The 20,510-nt window shown below is 42.5% G+C and overlaps 2 protein-coding genes across 2 annotated transcripts; one reads left to right on the forward strand and one right to left on the reverse strand.

The window, feature by feature from the left end:
- The first annotated feature begins 404 nt into the window (after positions 1-404).
- CUNH10orf88 (chromosome unknown C10orf88 homolog) lies at positions 405-4,657 on the forward strand. The gene is made up of 6 exons (XM_042818194.1): positions 405-541; positions 657-854; positions 1,613-1,685; positions 2,236-2,442; positions 3,027-3,493; positions 4,110-4,657. The coding sequence occupies exons 1-6, from the start codon at positions 405-407 to the stop codon at positions 4,336-4,338; spliced, it is 1,311 nt and encodes a 436-aa protein (XP_042674128.1). The 3' UTR covers positions 4,339-4,657.
- Positions 4,658-6,209: 1,552 nt separating this feature from the next.
- Positions 6,210-12,204, reverse strand: CUZD1 (CUB and zona pellucida like domains 1). Its single transcript, XM_042818196.1, is given in 9 exon segments — positions 6,210-6,376; positions 7,170-7,438; positions 7,783-8,168; positions 8,789-8,961; positions 9,813-10,033; positions 10,587-10,737; positions 11,534-11,748; positions 11,958-12,105; positions 12,108-12,204. Coding segments are annotated over 9 exon segments (1,827 nt in total).
- Positions 12,205-20,510: the final 8,306 nt, after the last annotated feature.

Consider the following 20,510-nt stretch of genomic DNA (forward strand, 5'->3'; position numbering starts at 1 on the left):
TGCTCTCCTTCCTACTATTAGCACGCCGCCTGGAATACAGGGGCTGCATTGCTCCAAGAGCTGCTCTGCTATGGTTATTTTAGATTGGGTATCAGGAAAAACTTCACAGGAATAGTTGTTAAGCATTGGAACGGGCTGCGAAGGGGGGTGATTGAGTCACCATCCCTGGATGTGTTTAAAAACCGTTTGGATGTGGTGCTCAGGGACGTGATTTAGCGGAGGGCCGTTGGAGTTAGGGCGGTGTGGTTGCACTGGATGATCTTTAAGGTCTCTTCCAACTTGAGCGACTTCATACCCCTTCACTCAACTCCCGCAGCACTGAGGAGCCCTCAGCGCCGCCCCGCGCATGCGCGCAGCTCCGCCCCGCGCAGCCGCTCTGAGGCCGGCAGGCTCCGCGCGCGGTGATGGCGAGCGGCGGCGCGCCCTGCTCTGCGCCTGCCCCGCCCGGCGTGACCGTGGGCTGCTCGTGGCCCTGCGCGCCGCCGGGCGGCCTGGACCGGGTGCTGTGCCTGCGGCGCGAGGCGAGCCGCGATGAGGCGAGGTGAGGGAGGAGGAGGAAGGGGGGCCTCCCGTCAGCTCCTCGCGAGGGGCGGCGGAGGGCCGGGGTGGGGAACCGGCGTGGCGGGGTAACGCGGCTGTGGCGCTTCCCTCCTCAGCGGCGAGGCCGTGGCGCTGGAGCGGCGGGCGGGCGGCGGGGACGCGGCGTGCGTGCTGCAGCTGGAGTGCCGGGCGGACGCCGAGCGGGTGGCGGCAGTCGGCGTGGTGAGCGAGGCCCGGCACATGGAGGTGTACGTGGGCGAGGAGTACTGCGGAACCGGGCGGGGGGTGAGCGCCGGCATCCTGCAGCCATCAGGGTGAGTGAGCGGCTGGGGAGCGGCGCGCTGCGGGCTGTCCATCGGGAACCTGAGCCGGGAGCGGGCTGGTCGTAGAACCACGGAGTCCCTCGGGCTGGAAGAGACCTTAGAGATCATCGAGCGCTACCACAACCGAACCATACCACCCTAACAACCGTCTGCTAAATCACATCCCTGAGCACCACATCCAAACGGTTTTTAAACACATCCAGGGATGGTGACTCAACCACCTCCCTGTGCAGCCCATTCCAGTGCTTAACAACCCTTTCTGTAAAGAAGCTTTTCCTGATATCCAACCTCAAATAACCCTGGTGCAGCTTGAGGCCATTTCCCCTCGTCCTGTCACCAGTGAGAAGAGACCAACCCCACTCTCACTGTAGGCACCTTTCAGATATTGGAAGACAGCAGTAAGGTCTCCCCTCAGCCTCTTTTTCCCCAAACTGAACAGCCCCAGTCCCTCCTGTCTCTCCCCATAGGCCATATTCTCCAAGCCCTTTACCAGCCTTGTTGCCCAACTTTGGACCTGCTCCAGCACCTCCATGTCCTTTCTGTACTGAGGTGCCCATTAAACTGTTGTGTGGCACATCTGCTTAATTAGCTAAACGAAAACATCCGACTCAGAGCCTCAGGGGCGGTGTGAGTGATACATCCAACCCCCAGAGCTGCACTGACCTGTAGTGTGCCCACACATGGAATATCAAGCTAAAACTCCCTTGGAAATAGGTTGGGTGTCACAGATTTCTCCTTTTGTTTTGCAGTGAAACTGAAACTGTGACTTTATACGAAAAGTATCTGAAATTGGAATGCCCAGCGACCTCTTGTAGGATTAAGGTAGGGAGCTGGAAACCTACAACTTCTCATTGTCTTTTTAATCATTTCATTGACTAAATTGCATCATCCTTCCTCAGATTACTGTTATTTCTGTACCATAATCACATAACCAATTAAGATCATTTGGTTGTTGTATATCTTAATAGTTCTTGTAGTTTTCTTTCACGATTTTCTTTTCATGAAGTTGCATGTGAGGAAGTTGCAACCTCATAGAGAAAAGCCTTCATACATCAAACACATTATAGGCAATCTGCAGTTACTATATAGTCAGAACTATGAACTCCACTGTAGGTGTGTACATTGGTAATAGGAGCCCTGTGATGCAGATAAATAAGCTTAGGAAAATCTATACAGCTATTGCTGTATTTAAGTACTGAGAAGAGTATTGATTGATTTTTCAATCCTGCAAGCACCTTCTGTTCAGTCAGAATTCTTCTAAGAGTAACAACCAGAAAGAAATCAACTTCCCAACATATTCATACAAAGAAAATGTTGAATTGTGTTTTTTTTTTCTTCCTAACCAAAATACCTTTTTTCCTTCTTGCATTAGCTGCTCTCCATTGGTGAGAAACAAAGGGTACTCATCAGTAAAATAATTGTACAACTGAATACAGTTTCAGCAAAACTAGCAACTGATTTTCCTTCACTAGGATCAAGCATAGATCTAGACAGAGTGCAAACTATAATGGAATCTATGGGATCTAAGTTGTCTCCAGGTGCTCAGCAACTCATGGACATGGTCCGGTATCAGCAGAAAGTAAGTGACTGTGCTGCTCCATAAACATCAATAATGCTGTTCTGTGACTTGGCCTTCTGTGACAGTTAAGCATGTTCTAAACTGATTAGGTGGAAAAAGTTTTGGTTGTTTTTAACCTAGCCTTCGTGGCTTATCTGTTGCTACCCTGAAATGCATGCAGTGGATTAAGAACATGTGCTCAAGGAGTCATGTGAAGATCAGAGTTAAGCATGTTGTATCACTGTCGTCATTTTCAGCTTCACTGTTGCCCTGTTGTCCTTTTGTCCATGTCACTTGTCACTTCTTGTGATTTCTTAGGTGATGGACATGTTTCTTGTTGTCTTTGGGGTGTAAGTAGATGGATTAGTTTGTCTTAATTGTTATTAAAAGCATGTCATGAAGTAATGAACACATAGTACATGCAAGGAAAGTTTTTCTATGCTTTTCCCTATGAATATAATTCACAACTACTTATAAAGTCATTATACCACACTAGTAGAATGCTGTAATCCCTTGGAATTAAATATATATCATGGGTGCTGTTCCAGTATCACTTTCAGTATATTTAAGTACTTAATATTTAAACGCATCTTTTTTCTTACCAGCAGAACAGTTTACCTCTTGGAGACAAACTTAGTTGGATGTTTGGGAAGAGCTCAGACTTTGGAAACGAGCATCCAGTGGATGGATTTCACGGTGCAGCCATTCAGACATCACTACATCAGTCAGTCAGTGAATCTTCGTCTGTCAGAAATCCTGCAACAAGTGAGACAGGATGTGAAAACGTAAATCCTGATCTGAAAGCACAGCTTCCTGAAGGAAGGGATACGTCTAACTCTACAGAACTTAATACACAGCAGAATACAGTTGACCTCAGAAATGATTTTAAAGCTATGGGATCTTTGCTTATGCAGGAGCAAACAGACAGAATCCAGAACGTCGCTGCTCCACAGATGCTTCTTCCTTTTCTTCAGAACTTATGTAGTCAAGTTAATCATCTTCGGCTAAAAGATGGTGAGAAGCATCTTGATAAAAACGTGGCCACTAAAGAAGAAGGCATTCAAACTGTTGGGTAAGTTAACTTTGTGCTTGCTTAGCTAGCAGCTTGTGTGTATTAGCAAGTTTAAATGAGAACACGAGCATTTTATTCTCACTGTTTGTACCAACAGTGCAGCTAGTTTGATAGATACCCGAAGAACAACAGGAGAAACTGTGAGCTGCAGGAGCGTTGCCTAGGAAGCAGAGTTCTAATAAAGCCTGGACATCTCCAGGTCCTGGGACAGTACTGTATTTTTAAAGAATACCACGTAAAAATAAAGAATTGTGTACTGTGTGTGTAACTCTGGAAATGCTTGCTAGGAGAGAATAAAGCCTGTCATGTGGGCAAAACTTGAACTCTTGTGTATATTGTTGAGCTATGTGGATTTCCTTACTTATAACTAGGTCTTCTAATGCAGAATTGAGTCTTCAAAAAAAGAAAAAATAGAAGGTGAATTTACATCCTCTGTTTATTATAAAATTTGCACATATAAAGTGTGACAGACAAGGTTTTTGCTTATGGTAAAAATCCCATCAAACCTTCATTGCCTTAAGAAATGAGATTTTACACTCCAGCATCCATATCACTGTCATGCTCCTTGTCATCAAGAAACAAGGTTATACTGACTGTTATCTTGCTCTTTTCACAGAGTAGAACAACAGCCTATTTGCTCCTATCTGGAGAAGATCATCTCCAAAAACATGGATCTGATGGAGAAAAAACTGACAGACTACATCGATCGCCAAATCCAGGCTCTGCAGGCGCACATAGATGATAGAATGGTTCTCTTAATGGACTTGCTTCAGAACTCAAAGCAAAACAAAATTTCACAAGCACACTATGACTCTAATGAGGGATTCTCTAATGGGGAGAGATAAACATACGTAGATATGGAACTCCAGTGCAAGTATTTTTAAGGGCAGTTACACTTTACAAAGCTTCATATTTATGGAGTTATAACCGCAGAGAACCTCAGTGTTGATGACTTGCATTTTGTTACTGTAATTCTCCACTGTTGTACACAGTTGTTAGTTTTATGAAAGGTCGTAAGAATGAGTGGTTTTCCTAAATAAGAATTTTGTATGCCTTTTGTGGCTTATTTATTTAAGGAGCTTTGCTGAAAGCCATGTAAAACATGGCTTCCCAGTGTCTGTTTGGAAAAAATGAAGTACACTAAATAAACTGAGTTACAGCATATCTCTTTATGTATGTGTAGTCAATTCCCTTTGCTTCTGTCTTGCTTTATGACATGTAGCATGTTCCCACTAGAATGAAACATGGTTTCTTTGTGGTTTTGGTTTATTTTAATGGGACTCCTGATGAAGCTGTTTATTTCTCTGTTTGTAAAAGGAAGGTTAGTACCTGCACTGCTTAATTTGAGCTGTATAAGAATCAGGCATAGAGAGGGAGGAGTTGCAACCTGGGCCCTTTGAAAGCCTTGCTGGCTCTGCAGGCACTCACATTAGGAGTGTAGGTTCCACAAATGATCCCTAAAACAAGACTGTTTTGCTCTCTTTTCTTCCTGAAGATATTGATCCCTGCAGGAACGATCCATGCAGGTCCTTTCCAAGGGGATCTTCTTGCCAGGTAGGATGTGCTTGGGTAGGATCTGCTACATTTTGGCACTTAAAGAAGTAGTCTAATGCTGTAATAGGATGATAATAGCAGCGTGGCAAAGTCTTTGTCTACAGCAAATGAAAATGAGCCCAAATGCAGCAGCCATGGATGCAGAAATGAAGGAAAAAAAGCTGCTTACCTTTGAAGACCTTGTTTAGGCAGGGATCTCTGGCAGAAGATGCCCTCACCTCTACAGCCAGCCCTTAAATGAGGTCTGGGAAAGGGTGGATCCTGGCTCCAGCCCTTCTGGTCACTGAGCTGCATTGCATGCACCTGAGCTGCCCAGGGTTGGCCCTGCCTTCCACCAGGTGCTCAATCACTGCTTCAGGCCATGACTTAGCATTTCCACTATAAGTAGCCTTATTGCTTTGTATTTACTGTAACTTGTTGGTATCTGATCTGTTGTCATTTAAAGAGGTAGAAATGTCACAAAGTCCATCCTTATTGAAAGGTCAATCTTTGTACTTCACTCTGCTTAGTGCTCTTCAAAATCCGGGCTGCACCATTTAACTATGATTGTATATGGACCTCCTACCTTGGACAGATATTGGTTATATTCAGCATCTTAGATGCTTTGAGCAAAAACTGGGGGCAGCAAGTGTTGACAAGGGGCACATAGTAGACACGTATAAGAAAACTGATGTCTCTTGAAAACTATCAGCAACCTACAAAAGCCAATTGCAGAGGTGGGATAGTTTGTGCAGAACAGCTATCTCATGGTTGTCCCTCTGTTTAACTCATGCTAAGTACAGTTTCAAAATGACTTGAAAACAGGGTGGGTTTTTTTTCCTTTTTTAATAAGGACCTAAATCATCTCCTACTTTAGATGTGTAACATTACATCTAAAGTTAGTTTTTGAAATGTTTTCTGAACAAACAGCCTAGAATAGGCAGTAGCATTCTTCCAACTCATTTAAGATGATGATGCTGATTTAAGATGCAGCCCTAGGTTGAGGAGTCTGGTTTTCATCTGTATTCTTTTTTCAAATAATTAAAAAGATTGAAGCGTGTTTCCAAGCGTTGTTGCATTGCAGGACTGTTAATTTGCTTCATTTTTCCCATTCTCCCCTCTTTGAGTGATAAATCTGAATAGAAATTTGTTACCAATTCACAACGTTGTAGAGCAGTTAATATCAACTTTGGATTTTTTGGTAGCTATATCTCGATAGGCATTTATTGTGACATTTTAGTGCCACAGCTACCACAGTGATAACGTTTGAAATCAAAACCACAAATGAAAGAGCGTAGAAGCTGTCTTGTAGGTTTGAGGTTTCTTCAGCATCTGTCCTAGTGAGGGATTCTGTACAGAGAGAAAAGACAGTGGAGTGCTTAAAGCGTCGAGCACCACATCGTTTCAATAACACTCAGTAAGCATTTTCTCAGGTATTTTTTTGAGATGTTGACCTGCACTGGTGCTGAAGGTTGTTGGATTGGGGCAGGAAATCTCAGCTGTCTTAAAGTTTTGTAGCTCTCATTTTAAAGCGTGGTGCTGAGGATTTTTTTGCTCCATTGCCATTCGTTCCATTTTTTTGTCCCAGTAGGTCATGCATACAGTGAGAGGATATTTACTCTAGCACTGTCTCTTACGTTCATCATCTGGCATAGCATTTCTGTAGCACTAACAAACAAGTGAAAGCGAGTGGAAGGAGATTTCTCAGAGTTGGTTCTATGACAAGATACAAAGGTTACAACAAAGCCTGATCACGCCTGGGGGTGCATTTGTTTTTTAGCGTGGGTTTATGACTTGGAGAAATAAGCTGAACTCCTTAAGGTTTACTTCATTAAAAAAGCCACAAAATTTTAAAGTCTGAAATCTCATTTCCTGACTCTACAAATACATAGTCAAGTCCTGCTCACGCTACTTTTGTAACTAGAAGTGCTTATTTTTTGGCTTTAAAGACTTGAATGCAAAAGCCCATTGGGCTGTCAGTTTGAAAAGTGCTTCTACATTCACACAAAATGCAAAGTTGTTGAACCCATTGCTCTGATACCATGCTAGATCTCAACTGCTGCAACTCACCTCACTTGTGGAAGGAAGGTAAAGGATTTACATAAAGGAAGAGCTTGGTTCTTAATTCACGTGCCCTTCTTACCTAGATGCTCAGCAGCCCTGCGGTCTCGTTTCAGGCGGATAGGACCTACTACAGCCTTGGTTTTCCAAGTGAATGGAGAAGTATCCCTCTTGTGCCTGGAGACACAGCCTTCGGTACAGCGAGAGTTCACGTTGTTGCTGTCACAAATTAAAACATCACACTGGAGATAAACTGATGGAGCTCTCCTCAGGAACCTGAAGGCATTAAATCTGAATCTTCCATAGTGCTCCAGGGGTGGATATGTTACCACAGTGTCATCTTTGTTACAGCTGCAACAGAATTTGGAGAGCTGTTAAAGTGGACCACATCCAGTAGTCACTCTTGCCAACTACTATTAGCTCTAACCCAGAGCATTTCACTAGGACTATTATTTTTTTTTCCCCAGTATGTGGGCATACACTGATGTGCTTCCCCCCCACCTCCCAGTGCAATGGGGCATATGTTTTTCCTGGTTCCATTTATGTACTGCCTTTAACTTTCTATCAAATTTAGCTTCCAACCACGGCCTGCTAAAAACAGTTGGAGAAGAGACAAAGGTAAAAGGACTACAGCTGACATACAGTTTGTATTTTCTCATGTACTAGGAGACAATCAAAGTAATTTAAGGTCTTACCCACTTCTAATCAAGTCATATGTTATTGATCCAAAATCAGACTGTGGAGATGCTGTGCAGGTATCAATGAGCACCAAAAGGTCTGGGTCAGTGGAATGAAGGCTGACTTGAACAAAAAGAGTTTGGTTCAAGTCTACATAATAGGGGGACTCAAGTACAGGGTTGGAGAATGAATCAGAATCATAGAATGACATGCTAACGTTGTATATTCCCACAGAGGTTGTGTTCTGGATTACATTGTTTTCTGTTACATAAATGACTTCTAGGGTTGAATTCTTTTCCATTATGCATTTTGCAACGATCTGGACAGTCTTTTTGCGGGTGATGATGTTGCCACTTTCAGAGAGAGTTATGATGTTGGTGTAAGTGATGCTCTGATCTTCCTCCTGTAGAAGAAATCGTGTGAAATGCTCAATTTTCATGACTGGAGAGGTGCAAATGTGTTGAAGTGTCCCAGCCACACTTATCAGAGGCTCAAGATACCTTTGCAATAGGAGGTATGTTGCAATCAAAACAACCACATTCAGCCTTCTCACTCCTATTTGTGCCATGCAGGAATGTTGCATGAGTTGAGGAAAATAACAAAGCTACAGTTCAGTCACTCTTGTCTAAGCAATGCTGTTAACTAGCTCTTAGGAATCTTGCTGTCACAGGGCTTTTCTCTTTCCTCGTGACTTGTATCACTTGCAGAGAATGGAGCCACATACCAAACACTGTGTTACTTCTGAATAACTGCATTGTGCAGGAATGAAATATAATACAAAAATGTTGGGAATTAATTTGTTTAGATTACCCTGGGTTTCCTTTGAAAGCCTCGTTGATCGTTAGGTGCTACCAGAGAAAAATATCTTTCATCTTCAAGACGGGAAATGTGTAATTGGGTGAGCAATGTGAAAGTAAATCTGCTGTTATTTCATTCTCATCCTATCCATAAACTGTTCTGATGAGTCCCTGTCATTCCCAAGCTAGTGTTGGCTTGTACACGTCCTTTTTTCCCCCTCTTTACCTCCTTAGTTGTTTCACAGCTGTTTAAAGGAAAGGACAAGATCACTTGGTCTGTTGTAACTGGCCTGCAGGATGGGTCATTGAGCTGCAGGTGAGTTTCATTATAGCCAAGGGAGTCCAGGTAAGCCTTGCTCAGAACAATTGTCATTCTGTCTGAAGAGCATGTAAGGGATGCTGCCATTGAGAGAGAAATTAAAAAAAATAGATTACCACAAAGTGTGCTGCAGTTATTTCTCACCTGGTCCAGCTCAAGGCCCGCCCTCGAATCCGTTGCATGGTTCTTAATTTGTCAGAACCTGACCCTGAAATGGCTTACGCACATCTGAGGTCACTTAGAATTTCGTGCTCGGCTCCCAGAATTTGCTAGGCAAGGGAAATCATGTAAAACTCATGCTGAAAATTTAATTTTAAGCACAGTAACGTAATGAATTACAGCATTTGTAAAAGGGAAAAGGAAGCAAAGTGCTACTGCAGAATGGGGGAGAGGAAACAGATTTCTGGCAGACATCAAAGTTTTAGAGGCTGCCCTTTCTACCTTGGTTAATGAGAACATGGGTATGCAAACAACCGATAAGGAACCAATAAGGAAAATTCCCCAGCTCGGGGTAAAGGAAATTGCAACATTCAACCCCCATTTTATCAACTGGTGTGGATCATTTCCTGAATATCTTGGGAAACAAAAACATATAGTGAGTCAAAAAAAGCTTATCTTTAGATCTCTGGAAGGGCAACATTTCCTATTGTGTCCCGAAGGAGGAGAAAAATCATATTTTCTGTGGAGATGTCCAGAAGGAGGACCAGAAAGACTGAACAACATGCTTTGTTTTGAAGATAGATCAGGGAATAACTTATAGTCTATCGGAGAAACTAATGTGGTTTTTGTACTTTAAAAGAGTTAATGACTGCCACAATAAAGGCTGAAATCCTCAGGATCAACTGTCAGATCTTTTTGACTTTTATCATGGAGGGGAAGATTCGTATGTGAAAATGAGAGGCAAATTCTCACTCATAGCAAATACACTTACTGTCAGGCTCTGGGAGACTTGGCAGAATGCTGGTATATTGAGCAGAAAACCCTCTGTAGGAGTTGGCATAGTCTGTAGACAGCACGACTGTCATGACATTTGAAGAAGATTCAAACGTGGGCCGAGAAATACCGCATACTTTTCCAATTAGGCCAGTGTTAGTGGTGAGGCCGTCGTAGACTGCCAGAAAATCAAACTGGCAGTGCTGATCTAGTTCCAGGCTATAAACAGAAAAACATAATTATTGTACTGGGAAGTCTGAACACTCCCTCAGTCTTGAGGCTTTTCTCCATGCATAATCGATGCTGCCATCCCACTGATACAGGGGATCAACCTTGATAAAAAGCAGTGAGGGCCAGGATGACCCACAAATGCTGTTTTAAAACATGAGCTTTATGTAGCAAAAGAGTTAAAACTGTTGAATTTAAATTCAGATCAACCACGATAGCTGATGGAGAGTCACCTCTTCTTGCTTGCCTGTCTTGCTGCCTGACTCTGCAACAGCTAAGGGGTAGCACACAGGGATTTGGAACGTGTTGTGATTACCTGAACATAAAAGTCAGCAAATCACATTTGTTTTCAAGGTGTATAGATATTCTTACATGTCTTAGATAATATTATAGATATCACATATTATGCACACGTTACATAATATCTTGCATATTATAGATAAGCTTACAAATACTTTTGCTTGCTGTATTTGAAGTAATGCTTCTGAACACAATGAAAGAAGAGTAATGGTGCGTAGTAAGCGTGTAGTAAATATCTACTCACAACAAATCCTGAAATTCTAAGCTTATCTTCGAGTTTTCTGTAGTCTGTATGTGCCAGACACAATAGGTAAATTCAGGGTAAGCTGCTGGGTAGTTGGGGCTGGTAAATGTCCCACTGGGACCAGTCAAGTTTCCCCCACAGTTTTCAACTGCTGAAAGGAAGAGCAGACACAGTGGTTAACACAGTGGTGTATGTGTAATGAGCCATAAAAAATAAATTCTAAAGGTACAGCAGGGTTGCTTTGCTAGGATTCCATTCCTGTAGAAACGAATAAAGGCACTAAAGATAACATTTCTATAAATTTTGGGGAATTTCAGGTCAGGTGGCAGCTCATAATTCATTATAAAATGGAGCCTGTTAGCACATGTGTATCAAGGCACCGTGTAAAGGAAACTGAAACAGCTGTAGATGAGTTGACTTTGGTACTGTGGACAACTGAATTGAATTCACTTTTGGGGTAAGTTAGTGCTCTGAAAAATGAATACTGAGAAGATTGCACCAACCAAAAGAAACCGTGAATGACTTGGTTAGAGAAATCTTGGTCATGGTTTGCATGGAAGTGCAAGGTCTTCATGTTTGACTGATAGGCAAAGGCAGAATAAAATCAAGATAGCAGAAAACTCAAAAAGAAAACACAGGCTGTAAACATAGGGTGTGTTTTTCCAGTAGCAGAGTTAATTAAACACTGGAGCAGTGTAAGCAAGGATGTGACAAGTTCTCTCTCCAGTTGAAGCTTTCAGGTGTTGTGTACCATGCCGCTCAGATCAACAGGAACAAAGGAACTGGTCGAGAGCTAGGGCTGGTTATTATTATTATTATTTTTCCTTCAGAATAAGAATATATTGAACAAATGCAGAGAACTTACTGGATGAAACTTTGCCTTATAAGCTCTCCTTCAGTGGTACAGCTTAAATGGTGTTTAATGACTGCATTAAGTTCCGGCTTACCTGTTTCTGGTGAGAAGAAGTAATAGAAGACAAAGAAGTTTCGTGTGAAATCCACAGAGTTTGTTGTAATGAGAAAAGTCAGACTGTTTGAAGATGACTGGAACACTGGGACGGCGTCAGTGTTGTTACATACTTGTCCAAGAAGAGGTGAATTAGGTGAGGGACCATCATAGACTTCAATATTTTCTGTTTCACAGCTTGAGGAAGGATTGAATCTATTTAAAAAACCAAACACAAGCAGAACAGATAAATATCCAGGTTCCTTGGGGTACACAAACTCAGTAAGCATTTTACTGAAGCAAATACAGATAAATATTTGGAGGTTACAATGTCTTGAGATGAAATTAAGATATTCAGCCTGATACATTGCAATATTTTTTTGATGGAATGAAATGCTACAGGAACAGCTGGAGGAGATACTTACTTGAAATACGAGAAGATGAGCCTAATTGTTTGATTATCACTCCTCTGAATGTGCCAGACACAGTTTGCATTTGAATTGAGGTCAATCTTTAATGCTTTGTTGGAGTCTGAGAGCGAAGCACCGCATCGAAGATCTGTTGGGGAACAGAGGACAGCAACCAGCTCAGCCTTGCAACAGGGTCTGGTCCTGCACTGTGCAAACTCTGGGACAGTCCACTGCAGAGCAGGCAAGCAAAGCATTGTACCATTTTGATTTTTTGTTTCTACTGTGGTAGCTAATGAAACTTGAAGAATCAAATAGGAAAAATGTATTAGAAAATATTTTTTTTCTCCTCACTTTCACGAATAGCAGAGAAAATGGAGCTAGGGAAACACATGCAGGTAAAGCCAAAGGCAAAACAGGAAATTCCAGATGACATAGGACACCTTGGCAGCTCTCATTGGCAAGCTTGGTGGTTACAAGCACCTCAAGCCCTGTCTTCCCCCTATGCTCTTCTCCTGAGGATCTTTGGATCTAGTTCTGGGTTTCAGCCTTTACATGAAAGCACCTGGGTACCCACACCCAGGGAATCAAAAGAGCTCTTCAGATGTGAGCTTCTGAAGGACCGTGTGTATGATTGGTGCTGCTCACAGTTCTGGTTCTCTATCTCTAAAAGGAGGCAGCTAAAGAGGGGAAGCTTCAAAAAGTGGCAATGAAGGTGAGCAAAGGTTTAGAGAAACTTCTGGACAAGAAAGAAATAAATAAACAGCTTAAAGCAACGTAGGACAGAAAAGAGGAGCCATAGGTCTGTATTCATGGTGAGGTGTTCTCTTCCTCTATAAATATTCAGTGGCCTGAAAAAAAACCACCACTAAGCTGTGATTTCGAAGCAACAGTCCCAGCTCTTTGCATGTGGATTTTTGCTGTGGATTGATGTGAATTTTAAAATTAAACGTCAAAACGGCTTAGAACTCTGACAAAGAATGTCTTTGGTAACTATCAAACACTAAGAGCAATTCCTCTTCTGGTCAGGACAGCTTAAAGCAGCAGGAAGCATTTCCTATACAGTGTCTACAGTCCCAGATGAAGAGGTTGGAATTACTGCTGAACTCCAGAGGGGAAAGAAAGGTTTAGGGACAAACTTTTGTGTCACATAGGAAACCTCTGAACTGTAAGAGCATTACAAGGTCTGCTTTGCCTGACTTGGTACCAATACTTCATCCCACAGCCACCACAATGCCCAAAACTGTTTCAAAAAGCAATGCTTTCCAAGTCACTTCAGCCATTAGTTCAATACAATATCAATTTATAAAAGGATATTTCCATTCTGGAGCAAAATCTCTTCAAAATTGAGTTCTTCAGTTGAAAATTTGACATAACTACTCATATATTGCCGTTTTTTGTTGTTGCTGTTGTTATTACAGTCTTTAGCAGTTACTGACATCTGAGTGTGCCAATATTTCGCAGCAGTATGCTAAAATAAGGTGCACTGGGATGTACATTTGACATTTTTTTCTTCAGTTGCCTAATAAATAGTTCAAGAGATAATTAAATTCCACAATAAAGAATGTTACTTTCCATACCCATGAATTCCATCGAGTTGTCTTCAGCAAAAGCCAGAGCAGCTAAGAGAGGCAGCAGGAGGAGCTGTCTGAGCACCAGCATTTTGATGGCAGCTGGGGTTAGCAGCTGAGGGTTTTCTGCCTTTTATACCTCCTGCTATTTCCTAATCATCTCATACAGTGTGGTATCCCAGAGAGAGGTCTTAATATCTCTGTTGCTTTTTCTTTTTAACTGATACAAATGGGAAAGTCAACAGATGTGCCCTTTTTTTTTTTTCTCGCATGTGCTGCGAAGAAGTTGTTTAACTGTGCTTTCATCAGCTCCTACTCCTGTGGTTTCAAAGCATGTTCTTCTGTTGGTTCGTTGAGCATCTGTTCAGATGTGCTGACGTTAGTCTGACATGGACAGCAATGTGCTGAGTGGGACAGACAGCCACATCCAGCCTTTGATCAGAGATAGCTCCTTTGTTCCCACCTTCCTTTTGGCACATATCCCTGTAGGCAGCCCTGGGCAAATCAGTGTGTCCTTACTGGAGATTCCTCAGCTTGTAAAATATCATAACAGAGTTGTTCTGAGTAGTAATTTCCTGTTGCTGAAGCATTGGTGGCTGGACAAGGCCAGGTTAATGCCAGCCATGGATTTAACTGAACAGAATTAATTGCACTGCAGACGCTTTGTGAGTAAAACTTGGTTTCAGAGTAAAAGCTCCAAGAGCCCCTATTAGAATCATAGGTTCATTAAGGTTGGAAAAGCCCTCTAAGATCCCCAAGCCCAACCCATGCCCACTGATCACGTCTCTCATGTCCATCTCCACGGCTCTTGTGCGGTTTGTCTTTCCTGAAGGACCGAAGCTCTTTAAAGTGGGGCATTTTCTACTGCAGCAGCAAATAGCAGAGTTTAAAGCTTCCACAGGCTGTGATGCTGATAGTGCCACAGATGGCCTTGTTGTTTGGCATATGCCCAGCAGGGCAGATTGGGAGCCTTGCTGGGGGAATCTTTCCAATGTGAAGAGGTTCAGCTGTGCAAACAGGTGTTCTTTCATGTTCCCTAGCAAAGGCAAACTGCAGAGCAGAGCTCCTTGAAACACATCCAGGTGCTTCTCATTTATAACTGTTTCTTTTTCGAATAAAACAAAATTCCTTTCCTTTATATGCAAATATTGAAATGTTGCATCTGCAATTATGCTTCCATTCTAGTCTCAGAGTATAACCTTCCTTAAAACAGTCCTCCCCGTGATTTTTAACTGTCTTTAAGGATTCTGAATGTAGCTCTCTTCCTCAGGACAAGATATTTGTATTGACTTTAAATGTGGAATGGAATCACACAGTGATTAAGGTTGGAAAAGACCACTAAGATCATGTATGCAACCATCATCCCATCACCACCATCACCCCATATACAAGAGGTATGGAATATGTTTCATATTTGAACCTTTTGATTCCAGAAACACCGAATTTACATTTATCCTTTATAGCCTTTCATTTCTTGAATCCACACACATATTTGCAAGCAATTTTCAGCTGCTAACACCCACTTTATATGCATTTAAAACATGAACTGGTGTACAAAACTCAGCCCTGGTCAGTGCTGTGTCCAGCAGCACTAGGAGTAAAACCCTCTGTGGCTGTTATGTGCTGGTACCTACAGGCTGGTAGGCAAATTCTTGGGAGTTTCTTATGTATGGGGAAATCCTGTCCTGCATTTGCTCTAAAGGATCTGGAGCCCCGAGCCTGGTGCCAAGTCTGAGTTCTCAAACTTTTACAAATTCTGCACGTTAAGCCCACGTTCAGATGGTGCAATGTGCTCACGGATCAGACAGAGCTGAAATATTAATGACCTGCTGTGAGTTCCCTCTTCCATCTCCAAAGAAAATGGCTGGGAGGTCTTCAGGAAAGGCCTCTAAAATGGGAACAGGATGACTGTATGGAAGGTATTTTAAAATAGCTGATCCTTAGGACAAATTAGTGTGCATTTTGGAAAACAGGAACAAGAATTCAGCTGCAGTGGATCTGTTATTTACAGGCACTTTTCCTCACTGCCTGTGGCTGGGAGTGCAATAGCAGAGAAAATGTGGCTTCAAGCACTTTAAATCATTACCTGTGAGAAGCAGAACAGCAGGGTTACCAGCACAGCGGAGTTCTATGTGAATGAAGTGCAATTAGGAAATACTCCAGCTCAGGACTGAAATCTCAGCCATTTTCCTACCAGGCATTACAGTCCCTCTGGCTTAGGTTTGGCATTAAGTGGACCAGCCCTGGGCAGAGCCACCTCAACAGAGACCTGGTCAGATCAGATCTAAGCATCACACAGAGCATCTCATTATGAGTTTGAGCAATTTGCAGATATTCACTGCATGGAAACTGAGTACTGACCTTCAAGATGCTTTTCTCATCCCAACAAAGCTCACCATGTTACCAAAGTTTAATAAATCTCTTTCCTGTAGAGTTCTGTGGTGACTTTCAAGACACTTTTCTCTATTATAAACTGAAAGTTACTCTTCTCCCTGTTTTCACTATGTCATTCCAATAGGGCAATTTAACATATTGAGTTAAACACATTCCTGGCTCAAAGTAATACAGTTGGAACAGATACTGAAAGTAAAGGGATGAAACAAATACGTATATCATGAAGAACATATATATATTTTTTTCAGGTCTAATCTCCAGCGATAAAAACTGACATGGAAAATGTGAATAGGTCATAGGTATTGGAGAGATTACTTCTCTGGGCATGGACAATTTTTGCTCCAAAAACTGTTGAGCTCCTATTTAAAATAATTGCTCAGACGTTATTGGTTACAAGGGGTTCTTATTCTTCTTGAGCTTGCAAAGCAACACCACTGCTTTACAAGGCAGGTTAGTAATTCTTGAATACTAAGTATTTGAGTTATGCAGTACAAGAGAGGGAAACAGTCTTGGTGGGGAAAAAAAAACAAAAAAAGCTGATCCTTTACAGTTTATCACTGAGTTTTTACTAAAGTTTAGGCTTTTACAGATCTGGAATATAGATCCAAAAGTTTGAAATTAAGGAACACAATACAGTTAAGATTAAAATACAAGCAGGTGTGCAACCTACTGATCACATAAGTGATCAGCGTGATATTAGAATTAGAAGAAGTGTTATTGGGGCTACTGTAGTCTGGAGACAACGATAATGACATTTCCACTGCCATCTCCTGTGCTTCTTTTGCCTCTGGCTATGCAGCCCTGGTAGCAGCGGGAGGAATAATCGTATCTGTTGCACACTGCCATCTTGCACTGTAGGTAAACTGATGAGTATCTGCTGATAAAACTGGGGGCTCTGAATCGGAACTGGACAATCCTGCTGTCTGGTGACAAGTAGCTCCTATAGGTTGGGTCTCTGACGCACCTGAGGTAAGATAGAAGGGAAAAGGATAATAGTTATCACACAGAAATTGTGACGTGGTTTTTGTGTCATTTGTTTCGTTATTTACCAGCGATTTTCTTTCTATTTATCTGTGAGATTCATCACAACTTATAGTCCTGAACTCCTGAACACAGATGCAGTAATACAGAAGTTATACGGGTAGGATGGTATATGCAATGAAACATACATAACTACCACACATATATGTAAATATACAAAAGTAAAGCATCTGTTGGAATTCCAAGTATATGAGAAAGGGCTATTGTGTAGCACTGTTATCTTCACTTCAGCCTTTGGCTTTGTAAAAACTACACAGAAACAAACCCATATCCCAAATCAAACAAAGACACTTTAATGAGTGTCAATTAGTTCATTCTTGCTTTTTTTTTTTTTTCCTAATAAAATGTGTGAAATGCTTTCTGAAGATTTATACTGATTTCTCTCCCCTGGCAGAATGCAGTGGTGAATTCATTGGTGAATTAAGCATACTACGACAGCTTAAAAAGATGTGCTTGTGGTGTTAGCTAGTTCATGTAACATCCAGCTGCTTCTAACTAATGGATAACTCAAATGTTTCATAGAATCATAGAATGACCTGGGTTGAAAAGGATCTCAAAAATCATGTAGTTCCAACCCTTTCTATGTGCAGGGTCACCAACCAGCAGCCCAGGCTGCCCAGAGCCACATCCAGCCTGGCATTAAATGCCTCCAGGGATGTGGCATCCACAGCCTCCTTGGGCAACCTGTTCCAGTGCCTCACCACCCTCTGGGTAAAAAACTTCCTCCTAATATCCAACCTAAACCACCCGTCTCAGTTTAAAACCATTCCTGCTTGTCCTGATACGTTACATATTAATATGTTACAGAACCATGGCTTTTTGGCGTGTCTATTTATTATTTCCCATATTGCCTCAACCACACACAAGGAATAGCTTTGAAATGGCTGCTGAGATATTTTCCTTACCCGTTTCGTATGATATCAGATGCCACAGTCACAAAGTCATGGGGATTTGGAGAGACCACGCAGGTGTCTGCAAACAGCATCACGTTTGGCTGTGTGCTGTACAGGGTAGCACGAACAAACAAATCCCGGCTCGGCATTACATAGTATGGTGCTGCCTTCACTACATTGGAGAAGGATGGTGAGTCATAAAAGGCAAACTTGACGACAAATTGCCTAGATGGAGTTTCCTGGTACGGGGGCCGTATGACGCTGGGTATTGTTTGGGCGCCAGCGTTGTTGTATATTTTGCAGGCAAAGTTTAGCAGAGGATTTCTATTTCTGCTGTAGGAGTTGCTAGAAATGGATCCTTCCACTGTGTTGGAGTAAGTGATGGCTCCACGTGATATCTGTCGAAACATTAGTAGGTTAAGAGCTGCAGAGGAGAGCTGAAAACATTTCCTAAATGCTGCTGGAACTGGGAGCACAGGCAGAGGAGAAGCATAGCCAAGGCCACTATGGCCTTGCTACCCAACACCATGGCCTTGCTGCCTGGCCTCAGAGCTGCAGGGCTGTGAGAAGGTGTGCAGCACAGTGCCAGGTGAGATAAGGGCTAACATGGGTCAGCTGGAGAGATGGCTCATTTGAGATCATTAGTAGCTCATGGACTCGAGGAGGAAAACAGGTATAAACAGAGGTATAAAATCCTAAAGGAAAAAAAGAAAATCACAACATGGAAAACAACAAGGAGCCAGCAGGGAATGGCAGCTGAGCACAACAAACATGCTCCAAGGAGCCATGGGGAAAGAACCTTCTCCTGAATGGTACCTTGCCAGCAAAGACCCTCTGGGAGTTTCAGTGGTGTGGTGAGCACGCAAACACCCAGCTAGTTAACTTGTGCTGCACGTTGTATTCACCAAAGCGTGGGTTTGCTTTATATAACTAACCTCTTCCAAACCCACTAGCAGAGTCTTTGTGCACAGCTAAATGTGAGAACAAGGTGACCTGAAGAGCAAGTGTTACAAAAGGGAAGGGGAAAAAAAGATGAGGAAGGTTCCTAATAATCTGTATAGCTTAGAATCAAGAACTTTGAGAAACATAATTTTGTTGTAGTCTTATTATAGTGTTCATCAATGCTTTGTTAACATAACGCTGTTGATATTTGTGCTCCACCTCAACTCCTCCAGGTCGCGTGGCTGCATCCTCACATAACAAGCATTAGAAATGCTCGAGAGCTTCTCTCACAGATAACTTGGACTCTGTCTTGGCACACAATAGTTTCAGCCCGAGGTTCTCACCAGCCTCTGTGTGCCACAGCCATCGTATGGTATGCGGAACATGACGTGGTAGCTGCTGATCACAGGCTTGCACCTAGGGTCCCTCAGGTGGATGTCACTTGCAAGGTACCCTCGGGAGTTGATGTAGGATCTCCTGATGATTGCCCGCATGTAAGTAGACAGACAAGCAAGGGTTGCTGGAGGAGAGGAAGTTTGTTAATAAAACATGTTTTACTGTACAGCGTAATGCAGCATGTGTTAAATACCATTACGAATGCAAATGCAGGCTTTACTGGCAATAACAGCTGGCTGCAATAACCCCTGAGCTGTTTCTTTGGTGATGAGGTCCCTCTGGAGTGTGCTGGCACACCTGGCTGACAGCCTGGCAATCTGCTGACAGATGTTTCAGATGTGCTATGCCCATAAATGTAGCAGACATAGGCCAGCCTGTCCCTCAGTGCTACACTGGTGCTGAGCAGACATCCTCTGCCGTATACTTCCAGCCTCCTCCAACTCACATCTTGCCCAGCACAGGAGGGACTTGGGAAGAAATGTAATCAAAAAGAAGAAGAAAGGAAAAGAACTTACCTTGACTTGTAGGTACTGGCTTTGGAGAAGCTTTTAATGGAAACAAAAAAAAAACAAAAACAAAAACAAAAAAAAAACAACAGAATAAGTGAGAGTGAGTGATAAAAATATCTGCTTGTATGTGATCAGCTTACACAATGATAATCATCTGAATGCAGGCTGACTAGAAAAGGTAGAATCAACTGATCTGAGGAATGGAATTGTCAAAAGTGATAAGAGAAGTGTATAGACTGGAATGATGGCATATTGCTAGCACTAAGGGGACTAGATTTAACTCTGCTTATTCCTTTGTGTAGTCAGATGACTCCATGCTCAAATGCATGCGCTGCAAGGTCAGACCCCTGTATGTTGCCAGCACAAGTATGGATGTTTTTCTGGTGTGGCTGGAGTGTCAATGTGTAGCTAATAGGGCCAGACTTTAAAAGAAGACATTATTCTGCCTTCAAGAATGTGAGGTGTGATATTTGCAGTGTATGAACAGAACTTGAACTTCAAGTTTTTTCAAAAGTTAAATCCTGTCACAGGGAACTTTAAGGTTCAAACCAAATACCATTGGAGATATCAGAAATTCACAGTGACCTCAACTTGGGAAGGTGCTGACTGACTCCCAAAACAGAGTAAAATGGGGAGCTGTGTCAACATGTCATTGGATCACAACATTGAGGGCTGACCAAGTGCTTAAACCAGAATAACACTGCATTACTTACAAGTGCTGATTTCTGTGCTTTGAGGAGTTGAAGAGACTGGTAGAGTCGAGGAGACCAATGGAGTTGTTGAGGCTCCTATTGTGAGAAGAGAAAATATGGAAATAAACATTGT

The sequence above is a fragment of the Centrocercus urophasianus genome, unplaced genomic scaffold (genome assembly GCF_019232065.1).
Source record: "Centrocercus urophasianus isolate 14NV4802_14NV808 unplaced genomic scaffold, USGS_Curo_1.0 seq_17, whole genome shotgun sequence".
Lineage (NCBI taxonomy): Eukaryota > Metazoa > Chordata > Aves > Galliformes > Phasianidae > Centrocercus > Centrocercus urophasianus.